The 15,841-nt window shown below is 37.0% G+C and overlaps 1 protein-coding gene across 4 annotated transcripts in view; it reads right to left on the bottom strand.

The window, feature by feature from the left end:
- Nucleotides 1–15,841, bottom strand: part of ATRN (attractin) — a 251,559-nt gene that overhangs the window by 160,828 nt on the left and 74,890 nt on the right. For all 4 annotated transcript variants that reach the window (XR_013156514.1, XM_077112624.1, XM_077112634.1 and 1 more), the window contains exons 3-4: nucleotides 8,565–8,678; nucleotides 3,232–3,360 (exon numbers count right to left, since the gene is read on the bottom strand). Coding sequence is in view for 3 of the 4 variants with exons in the window: in XM_077112624.1 (XP_076968739.1) it covers nucleotides 3,232–3,360; nucleotides 8,565–8,678 (243 nt within the window). In the remaining variant the exon portion in view is untranslated. The remainder of the gene's footprint in view (nucleotides 1–3,231; nucleotides 3,361–8,564; nucleotides 8,679–15,841) is intronic.

The raw sequence follows: 15,841 nt of genomic DNA, 5'->3' as shown, positions 1-15,841 counted from the left end.
AAAGAATTATACATCATGACCAAGAAGGATTCATCCCAGGTATGCAAGGATGGTTCAACATAAGAAAATCAATTAATGTAATACACCATATCAACAAATCAAAGCAGAAAAATCACATGATCATCTCAATTGATGCAGAGAAGGCATTCGACAAGATTCAACATCCTTTCCTGTTGAAAACACTTCAAAAGATAGGAATACAAGGGAACTTCCTTAAAATGATAGAGGGAATATATGAAAAACCCACAGCTAATATCATCCTCAATGGGGAAAAATTGAAAACTTTCCCCCTAAGATCAGGAACAAGACAAGGATGTCCACTATCACCACTATTATTCAACATTGTGTTGGAGGTTCTAGCCAGAGCAATTAGACAAGAAAAAGAAATACAAGGCATCAAAATTGGAAAGGAAGAAGTAAAACTATCACTGTTTGCAGACGATATGATACTATACGTCGAAAACCCGGAAAAATCCACAACAAAACTACTACAGCTAATAAATGAGTACAGCAAAGTAGCAGGTTACAAGATCAACATTCAAAAATCTGTAGCATTTCTATACACTAGTAATGAACAAGCTGAGGGGGAAATCAAGAAACGAATTCCATTTACAATTGCAACTAAAAGAATAAAATACCTAGGAATAAATTTAACTAAAGAGACAAAAAACCTATATAAAGAAAACTACATAAAACTGCTAAAAGAAATAACAGAAGACCTAAATAGATGGAAGGGCATACCGTGTTCATGGATTGGAAGACTAAATATAGTTAAGATGTCAATCCTACCTAAACTGATTTACAGATTCAATGCAATACCAATCAAAATCCCAACAACTTATTTTTCAGAAATAGAAAAACCAATAAGCAAATTTATCTGGAAGGGCAGGGTGCCCCGAATTGCTAAAAACATCTTGAGGAAAAAAAACGAAGCTGGAGGTCTCGCGCTGCCTGACTTTAAGGCATATTATGAAGCCACAGTGGTCAAAACAGCATGGTATTGGCATAAAGATAGATATATCGACCAATGGAATCGAATAGAGTGCTCAGATATAGACCCTCTCATCTATGGACATTTGATCTTTGATAAGGCAGTCAAGCCAACTCACCTGGGACAGAACAGTCTCTTCAATAAATGGTGCCTAGAGAACAGGATATCCATACGCAAAAGAATGAAAGAGAGACCCATATCTCACACCCTATACAAAAGTTAACTCAAAATGGATCAAAGATCTAAACATTAGGTCTAAGACCATAAAACAGTTAGAGGAAAATGTAGGGAGATATCTTACGAAACTTACAATTGGAGGCGGTTTTATGGACCTTAAACCTAAAGCAAGAGCACTGAAGAAGGAAATAAATAAATGGGAGCTCCTCAAAATTAAACACTTTTGTGCATCAAAGAACTTCATCAAGAAAGTAGAAAGACAGCCTACACAATGGGAGACATTATTTGGAAATGACATATCAGATAAAGGTCTAGTATCCAGAATTTATAAAGAGATTGTTCAACTCAACAACAAAAAGACAGCCAACCCAATTACAAAATGGGAAAAAGACTTGAACAGACACCTACCAGAAGAGGAAATACAAATGGCCAAAAGGCACATGAAGAGATGCTCAATGTCCCTGGCCATTAGAGAAATGCAAATCAAAACCACAATGAGATATCATCTCACACCCACCAGAATGGACATTATCAACAAAACAGAAAATGACAAGTGCTGGAGAGGATGCGGAGAAAGAGGCACACTTATCCACTGTTGGTGGGAATGTCAAATGGTGCAACCACTGTGGAAGGCAGTTTGGCGGTTCCTCAAAAAACTGAATATAGAATTGCCATACGACCCAGCAAAGAGATGGGAACAGCCAAAATGTCCATCAACAGAAGAATGGCTAAACAAACTGTGGTATATACATACGATGGAATATTATGCAGCTTTAAGACAGGATAAACTTATGAAGCATGTAATAACATGGATGGACCTAGAGAACATTATGCTGAGTGAGTCTAGCCAAAAACTAAAGGACAAATACTGTATGGTCCCAGTGATGTGAATGGACATTCGAGAATAAACTTGGAATATGTCATTGGTAACAGAGTCCAGCAGGAGTTAGAAACAGGGTAAGATAATGGGTAATTGGAGCTGAAGGGATACAGACTGTGCAACAGGACTAGACACAAAAACTCAAAAATGGACAGCACAATAATACCTAATTGTAAAGTAATCATGTTAAAACACTGAATGAAGCTGCATCTGAGCTATAGGTTTTTTTTTTTTACTATTATTATTACTTTTATTTTTTTTCTCTATACCATTCTATATCTTTTTCTGTTGTGTTGCTAGTTCTTCTAAACCAATGCAAATGTACTAAGAAACGATGATCATGCATCTATGTGATGATGTTAAGAATTACTGATTGCATATGTAGAATGGTATGATTTCTAAATGTTGGGTTAATTTCTTTTTTTCCGTTAATTAACAATAAAAAAAAAAAGATAGAGACCTGAACGAATACTGATACTAAGAAAATGGGCGAAAAAGAATCCAGCCAAAAAGGTTGTATCATGGAGGTTAACGCATATGCCAGGAGTTGGCAAATACTTTTTTTATAAAGGACTAGAAAGTAATTTAGGTTTTGTGGGCCACATAAGGTCTCTGGAATCAACTTTGGCCTATGGCATTTTATGAATTTATTTACTTATGAAAAGTATCATTTCTTAAAAGGGAAAAGAGAAAAGACAAAAATTAGCCTCTCTCCCATCACAATAAAAACCAAAGGCTGCCTAGAGTTTGTCTATATCTCCTCTGAAACCTCAACCAAGTTTTCATCAATGGGTCAATCACAGAGTAGAGCCATTACAATTACTAATCTTTGTACTCAGCAAAAACTGAACGTGGAAAAACTCCTCTAGCAGGAAAATACCCTTCTCTTCCAGGAGAAGCACACGAGCTTGAGCAACACAAGAATGGATTGAAATTATGGTCCAACCACTTACATTGACAATTGACTTAAAGTTTTCCTATTAGTTCCCCTGATTATAAAATAAGTAGAAAAACTGCCCACTTCATCAAGTTTTTAAAAGAATTTTAAAAGAAAATCCATCGAAGCTGCTCAGCACATTGGTTGGTACATAGTAAGCCCTCAATATATGTTAGTCATTATTACTGTCAAAACAAACAATAGCTTTTGAATAAAATCTCAAATAGTAGACTTAAAATATCTTACTTGTAAGTGATATTAAATCCAGTCAAATTATAAGCAGCATCACTAAAAAAATGCAGTAGGGCATAACCTGATGTAGCAACAACCTCAGGCACAGTTTCATTGCCATCTCTCTCAGGAACGATGAGGCCACTGAAACGAAAACATGTCTCTTTTAACGATAAGAACAAAAATTGACAAATCACATTGTTGCAGACACAAACATAAAACTAGAAGTCATTCTTACAATTTAAAAAATCATAATCAGGGAGAGGGGCAAATTACTGTGAAAAACAAATAGTACTACCTTTCTCCCTTGTTCTGGATCCAATGAGGAACAGATCTGGATCTTCTGCCAGGTTCTCCTTTATTCTAGGCTGTATTTCTAATCAATGGCCCTGTTCTTCTTTATATATAAAACCATTTTCATAATGGTCCTTTGAAAAACTAAGTAAAATCTCCAGCATCACATAAAGTAACAACTTTAAGACTTGTTGAATACCAAACACACACTATAAAAGACATGAAAAGTTAAAATAAAAAGATACTAGATAAATAATCACCCATAATCCTAATACTACTAGCATTCTAATGCCTTTTCTTTGCCTAATTGGTGTCAGTTATACATGCATTTTATATTCTGATTTAAAATTAATATGCCATCAGCATTTCTTATATCACTAAATCTCCCTACGATTTTCCTAGGACCTCACTCAGAGACCAGCACACAGTAGATACAAACAGTGAAGCATTTTCTGTGCTTTATTCACCTAACAAATATTTACTAAGCACCTGCTATGTGTGAAACACTGTTTCAGGTACCAGGGATAGAGGAATGAAGAAGACAAAATCCCTACCCCATGGAATTCACATTAGAGAAACAACAAATAATCCTAGAAACATATCCCCCTCACCTACTCCATCACATACATATATATAATTCCAGACAGAGATAAATGCTATGAAGGGAAACAGAAGAGTATTAAAAAACAGAAGGTGCTACTTTAGAGAAGCAGTTACAGGAGGCCTATTAGAAGAGGACATTTGATCAGAGATCTAAATGAAGGTTTCAACTTCATTATGCTGTCATTGGTTTTGTACACCAGCATCCCTTAACATGAGGAAGGGGTAAGTACTTGGAAAAGCCAGGCTACCTAGAAACAGGTATGTGGAAAACAATTCCCCATGAGAAATACTGGCACAGGTAAGGAATGGGTGCCTCAGTGACATGTGGGAGATCCTACACTCTCTATTATCCTAGCATAAGCTTCAGAGTGAAAGAGTTGGGATTCCAATCCTGGTTCCATCTGTTGTGCAGGTCACTCACATCTCTGTTTCCTCATCTGCCCAAAGAGAAAAATCCTATCAACCTCACTGCAACGTGGTAAGTTCCAAACTGTCAGAGCATACAAAGTGCTTCCATAGTACCTCACACTTGTAGGTGCTCAGTAAGTAATGGCTAACGTTGTTGTTTTATGGTGTGGACATTTAAATGTGTAGGATGTGTTGCAGACGTGAAGGACAGAGAAAGGACAGAGCATCACAGAAGGTTGAGAGGGTCATCTGCACCAGATGGCCATGATGCTGGAGAAAGTGGATCAGCTTTCCCACCGTGAGACTTTCAAAAACTTGAAACTGTGACAGCTCTGGAGTGTGCTGACTTCTCCTAGTAGATTTTAGTGTAAAAAACAACTGGTTTATGACAAAAATAAACTTTTCTAGAGTAAATGAACACAAACACAGTCTCAACCCAACATGCAACGCAATGCAAAGTGTGTGGGTGAGGAAGAAATGCTGCAGATGTGCCATTCAGCTGTCAACCGGAGCCGCCCCCACCTCCCCATCCCTGCCTTACATAGATAAATAAATTCAGGCACAGTTTAGGCTGCAGCCAGTTGTTCATCTGGAACAAATCAAGAACTGCCTGCCCTGTGATTCTTCACAATCTTGTATTTAAAAAAAAGTGGAATCATTGTTTAAAACCACATTTGAAAATTCCTGATCTAAGATGTTCTCTTAATGGACTTGAAATACAACCTAACTATCCCAGGCAGACATGGGTTCTAAGAACACACTTAGGGCACAACCCAACTTTATCAATAACACTATTTAAGTTTAACTAGTAATCCTTGTTTAAAAGATTATAAATCCTTAAGGGCACAGTTGTAGAAGGTAAGCCAGATTCCTAAAGTCAGAGATGGGCCAGAGCCCAGTGATGGGGCAAGCAGGGCCTTCTATTGTGAAAGAGGGTTCAAAAACAAAAAGAGGTGATCCTCTCTGACAGCCTTCTCTAAGTGTATCATAATCTGACCAGCATGTTCTACTGAAGGACAGAGGCATGTTCTATGGAGCAATGTTCTACTGAAGAACGCCCTTGAGGTGGGGAGAAGAGTATGGGGAGTGGACTCTCTCTGCCCCATCACCTCTTCCAACATATCACCTTTACTAACAGATCTTAACAGAGTGCCTGCTCTACAAAGGTATTCAATATATGCATTTCTTTAATGTGTCATAAAATCATAATTTTATAGAGCTGGGAAAGACTGGTTCAGTGGTTCTCAATTATGACTAGTAATGGACCTCAATTTTTCAAACAAATTTTATTCAAAACTTCAATACATTTTATAGATAAAAGGGATCAAATAGTTCAAAGTCAAAATTACACCTCTTAGTTTGCAATATACCGAAAGAGAACACAGCTTGAACTAACAAAGTATTAACTCCTACACTTTAGGTTTTATAAACTGAAATCTAGAGGACTGAAATGACCACTCAAGTACACACAAAGACTTGGGCAGAATCCAGATTAAAAGTTCACAACTTCTGAAGCCTGTTTGGTTCTTTTCCTTATTGTTATCAGCTCCTGGCTGAACTACTGGCCCCCTGGCTCTCTTCACTCTGGGCATCCAGTACCACTGGGTTGATTCTTCTAGCCAAAGCCCTGCTGACCAGAGCACTCCTCAGCTCCCCATAAGGACACAGCTCTTATGGGTTAAAACTGTGGCTTTTAAATTGTTCTGCCTATCAGTGCTTTAGAAATCTTTGTATAAATTTTTAGGTAAATTTCAAGTTCTAAACATAAATTTCCATGCTTAATTTTTGAAAATTCACAACTAAATATAAGTTAAATTTTAACACAATCAGTTAAGTCATTAATACTATCACTAAACCAACTTTTTGAGAGAAACCTAAGAATTCTCCTACCTTTGCACATATATTTTAATTCTCTTAAGTCACTGATTAGAATAATTATAGCCTTCCGCTTGTATTTTTGTTGGTGGTGGTATGGAATCTAGAAATGTCATCAAATATGCCACTATCGTGCATATGAACCACAGGGTAATATACACCAGTTTGGTTCCTGTTTCCTTCAAGGGCTACTGGCAAGCAATTCAAAGTACCTGGTACATACTATAGGCTTCATGAATAGCTCATTAACGAACTCAGTAACAAATGAACCCCCAAGAGTACTGTCACGATAATATCATATATCATACTAAAGGTAGTTTTTGTGCTTGTGATAAAATTTTGTGTGCCACTTGCTGTAATACAAGGTAGAGCCTCAAATGCTGGCATAAAGATATACAAGCCCCCAACACATATGGCCAATGCCATATTTTTTTTCTTTTTTGCTTTTTTTCGGCCAGTGCCATTTTAAATGTCTAGCATGGCCTTACTACCCTGTTCTTTGGCCCCAAAAGTAGTCTTGAAAATGTCATTTGAAATTCAGAAAATGGCCTTGGTTCTTAGCTCAAAGATAAGTTGGAGAGATTTTTAAGCAAAAGATGGTGATGGAAAAACAAAAACACATTAATCCCTGATCTCCTCTGCACCTTGGTTCATCATGTACATTTACTCCATTACCTCACTTATGCTCAAGGGACATCACCCAAACTAGTCTATATGAGGAAAACAAGAAGTATTTGTTGAGTTTATTTCTCTAAAGTCAGGGAACTAAAATGTGCGAGGGAAAGAAATCTAGAAAGTCAATTGTAAATGAAAATCAAACTGACAACTATAGTTCCCTAAGGAATGTGTGTTTTAGAAAAAAGTACTTTCAAAATTCTCCATCAAGTAAAAGAAAGAAAAAGAGATAGTTTTGAATTCTCAAATGGTCAGAAATGTATTACACAACACAGACATTTACTGTTAATGAAAATTCAAATATTAAAACAATTAAGATATCCATACATTAGGTGTTCAATTGTTTTACTAAATTACTAATATAGAATATAGTTGTTGAAATAAATCATCATAACTATGCTCCTCCTTCTCTGCAGGTAACCACTGTCCGTTTTATGTGTATCCTTCTAAAAAGTTTCCCTCACTCATTAATGCATATACATAAATACATACATACAACCATTTTAATCAAATTCAGCAAATCACTTCTGAAACCACAAAAATGTGGGACACAACAAGGAACAAGAGAGAAGTGATTTAAATTTTTCACTGAAATGACATATTACATGGTACATTATTCACTATGCCAGTTGGAAGCTGTTATGTACCCCAGAAAAGACCTTTTTCCTGATAAAAATCTTGTGAGGACAGTCATGTTTCTTTTAATCCTGATTCAATATTGTGTGATAGAAACTTTTGATTAGATCATCTCCACAAAGATGTCACACACCCAATTGTGGTTGTGGCCTTTTGATTAGATAGAGATGTGACTCCAACCATTTAAGGTGGGTCTTGATTAGTTTACTGAAGTCCTTTAAAAGGGGGAACGTTTTTGGAGAAACCTCAGAAGCGACAGAGCCAACACTAGACCCAGAGTTTTGGAGATGCAGAAAGAAAATGCTCTGGGGAAAGCTATTTGAAACAGAAGTCAGAGATGCCAGCAAACACCAGCCACATACTTCCCAGCTGACAGAGGTGTCCTGGATGCATCAGCCTTTCTTGAATCAAGGTATCTTTATCTGGATGCCTTAGTTTGGACATTTTTATAGCCTCAGAGCTGTAAATTGCTACTTAATAAATTCCCCTTTTAAAAGCCATTCCATTTCTGGTATATTTATTTTGGCAGCTTCAGTAAACCAAAACACTCACCAAACATTTAAAAATGTAAATTTTACCACCACAATGAAGGCAGGTAAACTTGATACTACTGTTATCTTTAAAGACCAGAAAAATGAAAAGAGATATCAAGTAATTTACCCATAAACTTACTCACTACCTAGAAGAGGCTAAGTCAGGACTAGTACACAAATGATAAGGCTCCAGGACCAGTACTCTTCTCATGAAATAAATATGTTAAGTGTTAATAAAGGTAAGTCACTAAGAATGAAATGTAAGCAATTAGTTATAAAGTCGGAAATCAAATAATTATTGAGTATTTATATGACCGAGCTTACCTAAAAGCAGCAACTAATGGTGCATAGATTGAGTCCCCATCATAAACGTATAAATGGTCCCAACTACACTCTGTAGCAAAATGATTGAAACGAAGTCTCATTATTCTGTTTGGCCTGAAAAGAATAAAAAAGTAATTTTTAACAAAGTTATCACTATAATCATTAAATATTTGGGGGAAAAAAACCAGACAGAATTTACAGGGAAAGAAGAAATTGGTAGTATATAACAGTACTCCTTGATTTGTCAAAGATTTAGTTAGCACTTACTTCGTGGGAGAAACAATTAAATATGCAATGATAAAACAAACATGGTCCATGCTTTTTTAAGCTTTACAATCTGTTGAGTGGTTTCCACAATGGTCTCCATTTCTGCACTTCTTTCCTCATTCAATTTAAGATTCCACACTTCATCATTTCACAAACACACATGCCAGTTCCCAAAACTCTTCTGCCTCTCTGCCTTTTCACAGCATTGCTTGGCAAAGCCCGGGTCTCAAGGAAATCAATTACCTGCTTTCACTCCGATTGCACACAAAGAAAACTGAGCAGTGCTGGAGAAAGTCAGTCCACTATGTAGACTGGCTCCAGTATTGGTCATTGCTTACCACCACTGAATGACACTTCAATTGTGCCTGTCCTGCCATGAACTCTCTTTCCCTCCCTCTCCATAAGTGCTACTCTCAATGGCATTTTTTTGTTTGTTTTTTTTAACATAGGCAGGCACCAGGAATCGAATTCGGGTCTCTGGCATGACAGGCAAGAACTCTGCCTGCTGAGCCACCATGGCCCACCCTCAATGTTATTTTAAACTATTCAATCCCACCTTTCTGCTCATGCTAAAAACCCAGATGAAAATCCCTCAAATTCACATTTTCCACAACAGGTAAACCCATTTACTTCTTTCTCTCTCAAAAATTCAATCTCTCCCTCCTAACCAGAATCTTTCCATCCACACTTAAACCTGCAACCATCACATGGTTTCTAAAGCCACTAAACAAGAAAGTCTCAAATCCCAACTCTCCCTCCAGCTGCTACCCACTCAATCCCCTTCTCCTCTTAATAGTGAAACTTCACAAAAGACTTTGCTTTCTCCATTTCTTCATCTCCATTCATCCCTTCCTTCATATCTAACCTAACTTCAGTTCAAACACTGAACCCAAAAAGCTCTTGGTAATATCACTATATTGCTAAACTCTAGAGATTTTTTTCAGAGTTCATCTTACTTCCTTTAACCCCTAACCCTTCTCTACCCTAGATTTTCCTATTTGAAACCCCTCTCTTTCTGGGATTTTCAGGGCACTTTTCTCCAGTTTTCACTCCAATTCCTCTCTCTGACTACACCCCTCAGTCTCTGAGGAAGATGCTTCATCAGTGACTCTTTATGTGGCAGAACTACCACCAGTAACAAATGTAGAGTCTCATCTTAAGAGCAGGTAGCTAAGACAGCAGTGGAGGTTTGCCAAAGTTTTGTTTAAGGGTTCTTAAGGTTCGAGCTGGCCATCTAGACCAGTAGCTCTTGAAGGTTATCACCAACTTAAGTCTTTCTTCAGAAACTCAGATGTGTATATGCTCTTACCTACACCTCCAGGTGGGTGTCTCATAGCACCTCAAACTCATGATGTAACCTGCAACAAACCTAATCCAGGGTGCCCCATCCCAATGAATGCTCCCAACATTCAGCCAGTTAGCTAAGACAGAAAGGGCCTTCATATCCAACCCATTCCTTTGGCTTTAGTTTTTTTTTAACATTTAATCATGGAAAATTTTCAAACATGTAAAAGTAGAAAGATAAGTATAATGAACTTCCATTTGTCCATCATCCAGTTTTTAAAATTATCAATACAGGGCAAATCTTGTTTCATCATACTCCTTTCTATTTTCACCCACCCTCTCCCATCTTGAATTGTTTTAAAGCAAATCCCAAACGTCTTGTCATTTATCCATAAATACATCAGTATGTATTTTGAAGTGATAAGCACTCATTTTATTTTTTAACAAAAACATAAGACCATTATCACACCTAATAAAATTAAAAATAGTGCCTTAATATATAATGTCTAGTTGGTTTTTATACTTCCCTAATTATCTCATTAATATCTTTATATTTTGGTTAGTTCAAATTAGAATTCAAACAATATCTGTATATAACATTTGCTTGATATGTTAGTTAAGTCTCTTTTAATCTATAACGGTTCATCCTCTACCTCTTTCCTCCATCTATTCCCTTCTCTTTTCAAAGAGGCCAGGCCATTTGTCCTGTAAAATTCCCCCTTTCTAGATATGGTTAATTTCTTTGCAGTCCAAGATCAGTACCAATAATTCCTAAATTTAAATATCTAGCCCAGACCTTACTTCTATACTCTAGTCTCACTCGGATAAACTGACTTCCAGGCATATCACTGTGATGTCTTTTTGGCATCAGAATAGAACACATTCTCAACTAAAGCCCTGATTCTCCCTCCGAAGTGTTCTGGCACCATCCATCCGCTCCCGTCAGAAACCAGGGTCAACTTTCACTTACTCCAGCATTTCAATACATTACTAAATTCTGTCTATTCTATTCTCAAAATATATTTCAAATCTGTACTTTTTTATCTACCTTCACTACCAACAGCCTAGTCCAAGAGCATCTCTAGCTTGGCCTACTAAAATAATCCCCATTTTCTACTACTAATCCAGTCTCAATACTGCAACCAAAACAACGTATACAAAATTAAAATTTGATGTCATTCCCTATTTAAAACCAATTTGCTAGCTTCTCATTACTCTTCAGACAAAAGCCCAAATTTTTATCACTACCAGCAAGGCTTGTGTGGTCACACCCTGCCACCTCTCCAGCTTTGTCATGTTCCACTCCCCCATACTTCCTAGTTTCTACTACCCCCTCATCTGCTTCTAGTTCTAAAGAGACACATAGAACATTCTTTTGCTCACTCCTTACCTGGTTGGCTACTTCTCCTCCTTCATATCTCAACATAATGCTATTTCCTCAATGAAAATTTCTGACCTGCACAGCAGGTTTGTTGCCCACATACCATTTCTCTAGCTGTGTAAAGTGTGTGATTAACATGTCTTCCTCAGTGTGCCCTGATGGAAGGGACAGTGCCTGTTTTCTATTACAATTGCATCCCCAGGACACAACACAGCTAGTGTTTTATACATGGTGGGCATTCAATAAATAAAGACTTATTTTACATAATGATTTTACTTAACTTTTCCCCCTAAAAGCTCCTGATAAGTTACAGCAATTTTGTAATGACTTTTTCCCTTAAAAAAAATGTATAAAGCATTTTTCACCCAAAACTAAATAAATATATGATGAAAATCATATTTTGAAATTACAGTTTTAGGCAAAGACACACCAACTTATTTAAAACAACAGCTTCTAGTCAGAGAACATGTTATGGAAAACATTTAACCTGCACATGACATTTAGAGGAACCCAAACATTCTGTTTTAGGATGAACAGACAGCATCTTCTCTGACTCTTCAGTCTGCTCTATATGTGCAGTTTTTAACTACAGTTTCAGTGCAAGATTGCCATTAGTCCCCCAATAGTTGGAAAAAAGAGGAAAAAAATTATATAGACAACAGAATGTACCTTTCAGAAAATGAGCCTCATACCCACCTTCTCCACTCAATACCAAGTCTTTTCTTCTTCCTTTTATGAGTAAAACAACCTTCTTTATAGTTTACATACAAAATATTTAGTTACAAATTGTTATTGTTACTTTTCTTTTAATATGCTTTCATTATTCAACTGATAGATTTTCAACCTTTGAAAACTGTTTGGGTATCCTGAATTGAGACAGAACATGTAATTATCCCATTAAAATTAATGGAAATAAAATTAATGCAAATAATTTTTCATTTAATTTTTTTTCCTTAGCAGCAAGGCTTTAGGAATAATTATAACATTACACAAGGGACAGGTACATTAAATTCAGTAAATACTATAGAATAGGCAATCACAGTGCTTCATCTTTCATTTTTACTTCTTCCCACAGCAAATACGGTTAAAAACAATCCATAACTAAAGAAACAAATTCTAAGCTTCATCACCAAAAAAAATATTTGATGGATCTACATACTTTTTAAAAGCTCCATCTGTAGAAACAATAAATTTTTAATTTTGAAAGTGGCTTTCTGAATTTTAGCATTAAAAAGAGGTAATATAATTCTCTTCAAATGGTATTTGGATAAAAATCTTAGATACTAAGAAAGAGAGTCAATTTGTTCATCCTTAATGCTGTGGATTTAATGGTGAACGAGACAGACAAATAACCTTTCTACTGCCCTTATGACAAATCATAGTTTAAGGAGGGCTTTCAACACCATTTATATCCTGATGTTACCTGAATATATTTATTCGGACTAGACTTCTTCTCTAACCCATACCTATTTGTCTAATTGGCATCTCTAAGTAAACAACCAAATAAATACATGAAGAAAGTAACTCTGATGGTGATGAGCATGAGTATGGTGAATAAATTAAAAGAATGTGAAATGGTAGTATGCCGGGTGGTAGGGATAGACCCCAGTTGCTCTGGAGGGGATTAGAATGGCAAGGGACAGCCAAGCGAAAAGCCTGGAGAATTATGTTCTGGGCAGAGGGGACAGCACAGCAAATTCCGATGGGGAAAGAAGGTGATGTGTTCAAGTAACACAAAGAAAATCAGCATGTCTGAAATATAACAAACAAAGGGTACAGTATGGGATAAGAAGGGAGAGGTGGGCAAGGGACAAAAGCAAAAATAAAAAGGTTCAGACTGGAGAGGGTGTTTGTTGGCTTTTACAGTAATGGTAGGAATGAGGAAGAAAGGGATGTGGTAGACATTCTGGAGGGAAAAGAGATAGAACGTTACTGATAGGCTGAATGTGAAAGCTAAGGGAAAAAGAAGAATTAACTTTTTTGCCTACATTTTTTGTTCCAAGACTGAGGAGCACATTCAGAACACTGAGTTCTGAGCATTGAGAGCACATTCAGAACAATGATGGAGAAGGATGTCAGATGGTACTGGATGGAAAGAAAGGGCAAGGGCAGATAACTCCTTAGAGCAGCAATTCTCAAAGTGGTCCACAGAACCCTGGGGGCCCTGAGACTCTTTTTAGGGAGTCAAAGAACTTAAAACTAATTTCACAATAATACTATGATATCATGTGCCTTTACTGCTATATTGACATTAACTAATGGTCCAAGGACAATGGTGGATGAAACTTCTGGTGCCTTAGAACTAATTAAGGCAGGAGCACCAAACTATACTAGTGATTACTGTATTCATCATCACACCTAGAAAAAAGAAAAAAATGACGGTTTCACCTAAGGATATTTTTGATGAAACATGCAAAACTATTAACTTTGCCAGAAACAAAAAAGCAAATATTACATGGTCTCATTTAGAAAATACTTGTAAGAAAATCGGGCCTAGATTGTAAGCTCTTATAGCTGTCACATTTAGTCTGGAGCTGTTAATTGCTATATTTAGATTTTGAAAGGCTGTAATATATATGTACAACCTGGTATTTCCCTGGGTACCTATGTGTCACCTAAGGCTTGGAGTAGGAGTTCTGCAGTTCTGAAGGTCAGCATTGCCACCTATAACAACTGTTAAATTAAAAAAGAAATCAGGCTTCAGTTAATGATGAGAATGAAGCCAATCAGGACAGGTCTAAGGTAAATCAAAATACAGGGATAAGATGACATTGTCTGCATTTTAGAACTTCACTTACTCTATGAGACCAAAGGAAGAAAGATTATTTAGTCCCAAACCTTAATTTTATGTAGCACATAATCTAATTCAACCAGTCTGAGTACATCACTTAAACAACCCATACACAGGGAGCCCAGAGTGGGAATGAAGGCTTGTAATTCTGTATAGCTTAATTAAATACCCAGAAACATACCAGGGCATGCTAAGCAGATAATTAAAAAATATTGGCAAAGTTCCTTGAGGGATGGGAGATAAAATATGGGAGTATTAAGTTTTACCACCAGGGAAACCCCTGATACTGTTTCAAGCCTTGGGGTCTCCCAGGTCACTGGGCCAAGCCCTTGATCTTGAGGCTTGTTCTTGTGAAGCTTATTTATGTTGCAGAGAAGATACCTCTACCTGTGATTATGCCTGGAAATTACTTCCAGAGGACCTCTTTTGTGGCTCAGATGTGGCCTCTCTCTAAGCCCAACTCTGTAAGAAAAATCAATACCCTCCCCCTACATGGGACATGACATTTAGGGCTGAAAGGCTCCCTGGCAATGTGGGATATGACTCCCAGGGATGAGCCTAGCCCTGGCACCGTGGGGTCAACAATGCCTTCTTGACCAAAAGGGGAAAAGAATTGTTACGAGGAAGGTACCAGTGACCAAGACGGTTCAAACAGAGTTGAGAGGATACTCTGGAGGCTACTTTTATGCAAGCTTCAGCTAGATATTGCAATTTATCATGGTTTGCCAAACCTCAGTCAAAGCCATTCCTGCCAACCCTAAAGAACACCTAGGGCTTTGCTGGAGATTCTACAAAGGTTCCATTCACTATGATTACTTTTCAGGAATCTACAACCTCCAGATGGGTTCCTAAGCCAGATAAGTCCTGAAACTCAGAGGGGTCAGCCTTTCCAGAACATCAACTAGTTCCATCCCTCTATCCCTTATTATTGACAGCATCTTCCAACATGAAAAACTTAGAATGGGCATAGCCCAAATACCCCTAAAGACTGGAAGAAAGATCAAAGGAGAAGGTGGAGCTATAAAAGAGAATTAGGATTTAACAAATGAGCAGGACTGTTGAGTCATTATATTTATATTTCTTTTAGTCTCCAGCATCTTGGAGCAGCCAGAAGGAAAAACCTAAAATTGTGGAACTGTAACCCATACCAAACTCTAATCTGTTCTGTAACTAATTGTTGCAGTGTGCTTTGAAATTTATTGCCTTTTTGCATATATGTTATTTTTCCTAGAAAGAAAGACCATCAACTTTATTAAATCTTGACCAACAAGTAGTCAGCTTCTTAACATTCTATGTGACAAAATGGGAAGCATGTATAAAGCACTCCTGCTGCTTAACAAAGTACAGTGGCTGACACAAGGAAAATCACTTTTACAATCATTTGAGTTGTGCGCTAAACTGGCTGCTTTTTTTGTGAACTACATTTTTACTTGAAAGAACAAATGACAAGTTATGATAATTCAGACTGGATATCTGACAGGAATTTTCATAAAAAAGAACAAAGCAAGCCTGTTACTTCAAAGAAAACTGACAGTATTTGTTACCAATGATAAA

This window comes from Tamandua tetradactyla, chromosome 1, assembly GCF_023851605.1.
Source record: "Tamandua tetradactyla isolate mTamTet1 chromosome 1, mTamTet1.pri, whole genome shotgun sequence".
Lineage (NCBI taxonomy): Eukaryota > Metazoa > Chordata > Mammalia > Pilosa > Myrmecophagidae > Tamandua > Tamandua tetradactyla.
Note: the sequence above shows the minus strand (reverse complement) of the source record. Positions and strands in the feature narration are given on the sequence as shown.